The sequence below is a fragment of the Benincasa hispida genome, unplaced genomic scaffold, assembly GCF_027475165.1.
Source record: "Benincasa hispida cultivar pf3 unplaced genomic scaffold, pf3_genome.v1.1 HicScf253, whole genome shotgun sequence".
Classification (NCBI taxonomy): domain Eukaryota; kingdom Viridiplantae; phylum Streptophyta; class Magnoliopsida; order Cucurbitales; family Cucurbitaceae; genus Benincasa; species Benincasa hispida.
In genome coordinates, this window is record NW_028326331.1 from 16933 (window position 1) to 24652 (window position 7720).

The 7720-nt window shown below is 35.6% G+C and overlaps 1 protein-coding gene across 9 annotated transcripts; it reads right to left on the reverse strand.

Annotated features, from left to right (window-relative positions):
* Positions 1–108: 108 nt before the first annotated feature.
* On the reverse strand, positions 109–7603 carry LOC150030379 (pyrophosphate--fructose 6-phosphate 1-phosphotransferase subunit beta-like). Of its 9 annotated transcripts, XM_090309781.1 has the most exons (9): positions 6482–7600; positions 6014–6073; positions 4676–4902; positions 4183–4242; positions 2664–2825; positions 2497–2565; positions 2073–2177; positions 1764–1866; positions 109–1599 (listed from the first exon to the last, which is right to left on the reverse strand). In XM_090309781.1, exons 6-9 carry the CDS (start codon positions 2529–2531, stop codon positions 1591–1593), a joined length of 252 nt encoding a protein of 83 aa, XP_090165907.1. In that variant the 5' UTR covers positions 2532–2565; positions 2664–2825; positions 4183–4242; positions 4676–4902; positions 6014–6073; positions 6482–7600; the 3' UTR covers positions 109–1590. The 9 variants fall into 9 exon arrangements, 4 of the variants coding, with proteins under 4 accessions (XP_090165907.1, XP_090165908.1, XP_090165909.1 ...); XR_016527038.1 differs by lacking the exons at positions 6014–6073; positions 6482–7600 and adding an exon at positions 2264–2317 and having other exon boundaries at positions 2099–2177; positions 4676–5697; XR_016527037.1 differs by lacking the exons at positions 6014–6073; positions 6482–7600 and adding an exon at positions 2264–2317 and having other exon boundaries at positions 4676–5697.
* Between the last annotated feature and the right edge of the window lie 117 nt (positions 7604–7720).

Genomic DNA, 7720 nt, shown 5'->3' on the forward strand with positions numbered 1-7720 from the left:
GATTCTCAAGCCTTCTTCTCACGCATTTGTCTGGATCGCAGGGAAAAACTCTAGATAAGTTGGCATTCTGCTCACCGGCTTCTTTATATAGAGCTTGGATCGCGACAGCATTAATGGACTGCTCTGATTCTGACATTCGCGACGTGTTAGTCCTTTCTAAATCTCTGCTGCTAATGGCGTAGTAGGTGAAATGTCAACATCAGTTTTTTATTTTCCCAAGATGTACGTCAGCGTTCATTCCACCAACCTTGCGTTGATCCCTCTATTATGCGTTATCGTGTAGCCGCAATCTTGCAGTGACCGCATTCGCTTAATACCGCAACTTCGACACGGTGATCGCAATCGCTTGACGAGCGCAACTACCATGCGATGGACGCATGCCTTGCCTTCATTTTGGCTTACCCCTACATGTGTCATGCGGACATCCAATTATGAGCAAGACGCTCTTTCTCAAACTAGACTCATACATACTTAGCAGCGGAATTGCGGTATTTGTTTATGCGTTGATCCTGGCAACTTACTTTCGTTTTGGCTTGCCCCCACGTGTGTCTTGCGGACATCCAACTACAGGTATGTGTCATTCACAACTTAACTCTTATCAACATGTGTTTCTCCATTGCGTTGGCAGTGGAGTTGTTATTCTAAGTTTCCTTTTTTTTCTTCATATAGCTAAAAATAGCAAGGTTGAAAATAAATACCTCACCCCAAAATTTAAAATGCGACAATGTCCTCCTTGCCAATAGATTGAAAGAAGTCATGCGATGTTCTTAAGAAGTTTGGTAAAGGATCAGTTTGAAAGAAAGCTAGCCGACCACTAACTTTTAGAAACATTTCTTGAGGTGATTGTCCTAAAAATAAGTTGACTCTAGTATATATAAAAAAAAAAAAAAAATAGATGCATGTGATTCATCATTGAAATCATAAATGGCAAAGAGAAAGCATGCGGCGACTTACTAAATTTATCAATGTTAAATGATTGCGGTAATCAAACAGGATGCGGTGATAAAACTTTCAAAATTAAAATACGATGCGATGGTGCAGAATTTGGAATAGAGTGAAGGAAAAATACAACCCCAAAATTTGCGCTGTCGTCGGCATTGTCTGTCGATGCCTCCTTCTTTGCGGCGATCTTCCTTTGCATTGCATCAAAGAAAACATTGAGAGGGTAATGATAATAATAAAGTAGTTGTATCTTCATGCGGCGCCTCCGCAATCGTGTGCCTTGATCGTTTGCAAAGAAAACATTGAGAGGGTAATGATAACAATAAAAGAAAGTTAGCAAAATTTTTCTCGCCCTTTTTTCTTTTTTTTTTGAAAGACGTAAAAGCAAATATATGATAACAGGTAATAATAAGGTGATGAAAGTTCATGAAGTATTGATGCAGAAAAAGGATATTAAAAAAGAATGCATCCGTGATGAGGTCTTCACATAGTAGCTCAGGGACTACTTATTCCAAGCTGGGCCTTTCACGTCCACGGTGGCATTTTCTTCTTCTCTCGTTCTTCCAGAATCTTGACTGTTTTAATCCGGACCTTTTCTCGATTGATGTTTATTATGATTTCCTCTTTGTGCACATTACCAATCATTTTTTAATATATCTGCATAAATATCAGCAGAGCCTATTAAGAGTCTCATCTCATGAATGCGATATTCCATTTTTTCCTTGAGTTCTTGAAGAAACTACTTCAACTTTGAAAGAGTCACCAAAGTTCAATCCAAACGAAATATCAATTCTAAAGTAGTTACAAAGAGAAATGAGTACCTTGCAAGCAGAATCAAATCCAAAACTTGTGGTGACCTCTTTGCATTTGAGATCACCATCAATAGTTTTGGGCAACCAATCACTCGGGTTCAAATTCTTACTCCTAATTTGAAAACAACAGATAGAAGGGGAATATAAATAACAGAGTCTTGCACACACAAAAAATGGTACCCTATAGTAATTAATTACTCAACCTTATATTTCTGCAATAAAAATAACATATAATAGCTTATCTATGACAATGAAAGTAAGAAAGAGAGAGAAAAAAGGAGGGAGGCAATAAACAAATTTCATAGTTTTGAAAAATACATAAAGTTTTCAGCGAGGAGACAGACATTTGTGTTGGAATCATCTCCACCAATTGACAAGGCCATCCAAATCAAGCTTCTTAGCAGTTTCTTCAGCTTGCTTAAACTGGAAATAGAAACGAACAGTCAATTAATGCATTGACTACAACCAAGACGTCTCAAAATGAAAATTCTGGAAAGAAAGAATTTCACCTGATCTAGTGTTTCAATCTTATCCCTCCCACTGCATATCATATCAAAACCACCCTGATAAAACAAAAATTCATTTAAATCAAGAATTGCATTCAAATGGCAATCACTTCGCATCGAGACCACACATATTCACACTAACAATTCTAACAACTGAAAGCTAGAAATCTCTTCAAGAAAATTAACCTGATTGCGATATGGGTAGATAAATTATGCAGTCAGTTCTACATATTTACCTTTCATGATCCCTGTAGGACACCCTTGAAACCATACAACGTGCTTCCTTTTACTCACCTGTAAGAAATCTTCACCAAAATCATAGAAGCTGCTAATTAGCCACAACTTGAACAAAAAAGCAAACATTTATTCTTGATTTATAAATGTGGACACAATGAGACCCTACCAAATAGTCCAGAAATCACATTATGCCCTCCCAGTGCTTGGCCACCAAACTAGACAACTCCGATCTTCAATTTCTTATTCACCTGCACCGAACTGGAATCACTTGGCACCAACATTGCCGACTGTTGGCCGAAAAGATCAGGAAACAGCTTTGTGATATCATCTGCACGCACATATAACACAATTCAAACACTCTAAAACCTTAAGAAGTGGCAACTGGCCTCAAACGCATTCAGTAAAACTCAAGTTCCAAACAAAAGCGAGATTTACAATCATAAGCAAAACATAGTAAAAGAACAAACAAAACTCAATGCATGTCACACTCTTCCTTTGAGACATCAATCAACTCAGTTACCAAACAGAGTAAAAAAAAAAAAAACACGTTATGAAGGCTAAAAACTCCAAAACAAGAAGAGAATGTAAATGATCTATGGATAATAAACACCCGGATTGTCAGCGGCAGAGCTAGGAGGGCCATCGAGGATTTTGAAGGGGTTTTTGGGAATAGAGGGAAAAGGGAGAGGTTGATCGATACAGTGGGCTTGGACTTCGATATACACAGTAGAAACAAGGCCGATCTCCGACAGAGAAGATGCAATGACGAGGGAAACATCGGCATTAGCGATGAAAGGCGGAGAGATTGGTAGGAGAGAAATGAAGATGAAAATGGGGAGATAGGTAGAGAAATGAAAGATTGAATCAATGAAAGAAGTGGAAAATTGAGTGTTCGACAAGGTCGAGAAGATGAAGGACTTGACTAGAATAAGAGGAAAGAGCTTGTGGACAAAATGGATAACACTCTAAGAAGGGATTTTGATGCTCCAAAAGCTCCATATGAGTCCCTGATGTGAGGATTTGGCCAGCAAGAGACTAAAATTTTTATGGCTAAAACAACGAGAGAGAGAGAGAGAGAGGGTTTCAATGAAAAGAAATTTTTCATTGAAAAAATGAAAAGAGATATTTGGTCTCCAAAACACATTTGGTCTCCACGAAATTAATCAATTTGCATATAGATAAAGACCTCCACCAACATTTGATGAAAACCCAACCTTAGCAAAAAGAAAAGGCTTAAAACAAATCCCAACCAAAAACACCTAGAGACTCTAGTGGAAAAGGGACAACCAAGGTAAATGTTTAGAACTCGGCTATGCTCCACAAAACTTGCCACTTCAGGCCTAAGACATATAGGAGGTTTTTTGCAAGACATGGAAGGTATTAATAGTTCCCAAAGAACCAACCAAGAAAATAAATGAACTTTCTATGGGATTTTTAGTTTTCACCAAGAAGTGAGAACGTAAGAATAGCAAAACAAATAAATAGGCGCTTGAGCTAAATTTTACAAAGACTAATTCAAGTGTGACATAATATTTGACAAAGACTAATTCAAATATTTTTTAAAACAAGGATAAAATAAAGAGCTAGATTTTAAGATAGAAAAAGAAAGATTTAGAGTTAATATGTGACTAAATCACTCAAATTTAATAGCCTGAAGGTAAAAGACTACTACAACTTTTTCATACCTTTTAGTGTGTTCTTCTACTCCGTAACTTGAATTATGGACAAAAATGAAGTGATTCAGCCTAGCAAAAAAGTACATGATTAACTAACCAAATACAACAGTCGTAACAATTTTTTATATTGTTTAAACTAACATCCACACTAATGATACACACACGCAACACTAAGGACCAAGTTACTTTACTAATATTTCAATATTTTAGCTTTAATGACATTTAGCTATAAACTAAATAATAATACTTGAAGTATCAAATTTTAACAAAGGGCAAACAAAAACAAAAAGAGAGAAAGAAATAGAAGAAAGGAGTATCAATTGAAATGAGATGAAGAAAACAGAAAAACAAAAAGATATTGAGATACAATCATATGAATGGAGAAAATTAAGCAAGAGATGGAGAAGATAGACGGAGAAACAGAGATAAAAAAAAAAGAAAGAAAAAGGAGAAAGAAGAAAAGGATAAAGAAAGACAAGAAGAAAGAAATCAAGTGAAATACCATAAGATGGAGAGAGAAAGAACTAGCCCTTCGTTTCGCCAACAAAGAAGTCATCTTTGACGATTTCTCATTCCTTCTTTGCCGAGCCGCCTCTCTTCGCCATTCGAAGTACTACCTCTACCTTCCCTTTCGAGAACATACCCAGGAGCCCTCCTTTTCCAATAATTAAAAGAAATACCATAAAGCTTCGTCTATGATTTTGCCGGCCGGCCCTTTACAAGACAATACTAAGCAAAAATACACACCAACAAAATTAGACATTACAATGAACTTAACACATTACTAATAATTCTCGGGTCAAATACACAGTAGAAATACCATAGGGCTTGGACTTCGACATACACAGTAGAAACAAGGCCGATCTCCGACGGAGAAGATGCAATGACTAGGGAAACATCGGCATTAGCGATGAAAGGCGGAGACATTGGTAGGAAAGAAATGAAGATGAAAATGGGGAGATAGGTAGAGAAATGAAAGATTGAATCAATGAAAGAAGTGGAAAATTGAGTGTTCGACAAGGTCGAGAAGATGAAGGACTTGACTAGAATAAGAGGAAAGAGCTTGTGGACAAAATGGATAACACTCTCAGAAGGGATTTTGATGCTCCAAAAGCTCCATATGAGTCCCTGTTGTGAGGATTTGGCCAGCAAGAGACTAAAATTTTTATCGCTAAAACAACGAGAGAGAGAGAGAGAGAGAGAGGGTTTCAATGAAACGAAATTTTTCATTGAAAAAATGAATAGAGATATTTGGTCTCCAAGCGAATGTAACAATTTAGTCTACTTTAAAACACATTTGGTCTCCACGAAATTAATCAATTTGCATACAGATAAAGACCTCCACCAACATTTGATGAAAACCCAACCTTAGCAAAAAGAAAAGGCTTAAAACATAAATCCCAACCAAAAACACCTGGAGACTCTAGTGGAAAAGGGACAACCAAGGTAAATGTTTAGAACTCGGCTATGCTACACAAAACTTGCCAATTCAGGCCTAAGACATATGGGAGGTTTTTTGCAAGACATGGAAGGCATTAATAGTTCCCAAAGAACCAACCAAGAAAATAAATGAAATTTCTATGGGATTTTTAGTTTTCACCAAGAAGTGAGAACGTAAGAATAGCAAAACAAATAAATAGGCACTTGAGCTAGATTTTACAAAGACTAATTCAAGTGTGACATAATATTTGACAAAGACTAATTCAAATATTTTTAAAAACAAGGATAAATTAAAGAGCTAGATTTTAAGATAGAAAAAGCAAGATTTAGAGTTAATATGTGACTAAATCACTCAAATTTAATAGCCTGAAGGTAAAAGACTACTACAACTTTTTCATACCTTTTAGTGTGTTCTTCTACTCCGTAACTTGAATTGGGGACAAAAATGAAGTGATTCAGCCTAGCAAAAAAGTACATGATTAACTAACCAAATACAACAGTCGTAACAATTTTTTATATTGTTTAAACTAACATCCACACTAATGATACACACACGCAACACTAATGACCAAGTTACTTTACTAATATTTCAATATTTTAGCTTTAATGACATATAGCTATAAACTAAATAATAATACATGAAGTATCAAATTTTAATAAAGGGCAAACAAAAAGAGAGAGAAATAGAAGAAAGGAGTATCAATGGAAATGAGATGAAGAAAACAGAAAAACAAAAAGATATTGAGATACAATCATATGAAAGGAGAAAATTAAGCAAGAGATGGAGAAGATAGACGGAGAAACAGAGATAAAAAAAAGAAAGAAAAAGGAGAAAGAAGGACAAGAAGAAAGAAATCAAGTGAAATACCATAAGATGGAGAGAGAAAGAACTAGCCCTTCGTTTCGCCAACAAAGAAGTCATCTTTGACGATTTCTCATTCCTTCTTTACCGAGCCGCCTCTCTTCGCCATTCGAAGTACTACCTCTGCCTTCCCTTTCGAGAACATACCCAGGAGCCCTCCTTTTCCAATAATTAAAAAAAATACCATAAAGCTTCGTCTGTGATTTTGTCGGCCGGCCCTTTACAAGACAATACTGAGCAAAAATATACACCAACAAAATAGACATTACAATGAACTTAACACATTCCTAATAATTCATGTAAGAATGGAAACTACAAAGAAGTTAGATATCTCACTTCCAACTATGGAATTTGACCCGAGACTTAATTAAAATATCTTATCCAAATTCTGAAAAATAGGTTCGATTTTCATCAATTTGGTTGTGTAAGATACCTATATCTAGATCACCTGCTCCATTCTTCTTTTAGATTTGAACTTGCATAATCAATGGTAGGATTCTGATCTGACCTCCTCACATGACAAATCGAGCGGCGTGAATTATAATATAAGACTGGGAAGGAGATTAAAGGAAACGACATTTACTCTAGAAAGAGATCATATTACCATCTAGTTCCACCATTGTCTTCTTGATCACAGGCTTGAACTTACTTGCCAAACGAATTCTACCTTTAGAAAGAGATCATCAAATGATAAATATTAAACTAGACTTCATGAAGATGTTCTATCAATCCAAAGCCTTTCAAAATTGTTAAGAGAAAAGATACTCCACTTTTATCCTTGTTTTTCTGATCTTACATGCACCTTGACTAGTCTTTATAGTATTGTATAAGTAACTATTAAGTTATTTGGATACTCTAAAAAAGAAAAAAATAAATAAACTTTTAAGTCTCATCAACTAGAAAATTGTTGTCTTTTTAATATAGATTGGAGAGTTTTTTTCATCTTTCATTTTTTTTCTTCTAGTGATCTCCATTTGTTCTTATTTTGGCTGGATAATTGATACTCTGTTTATCATTTCCCTTCTTATTCTCCATAAAAAATATTCTATAAAAAAAATTATTAACGTGTTATTCAAGAAAACATGAGAACAGGAATGCACGTTTTCATGAAAAAATCATACCGTGTCTCCTCTCCACTTCCATTAACGAAGTCAATGCAGTTTCGCCAGCCATCCAATCTTCAACAGAAGCAGCCAAATTTCCTACCCGGTATGCATAACTAGTAAGTAATAGAAATGAGGAAAA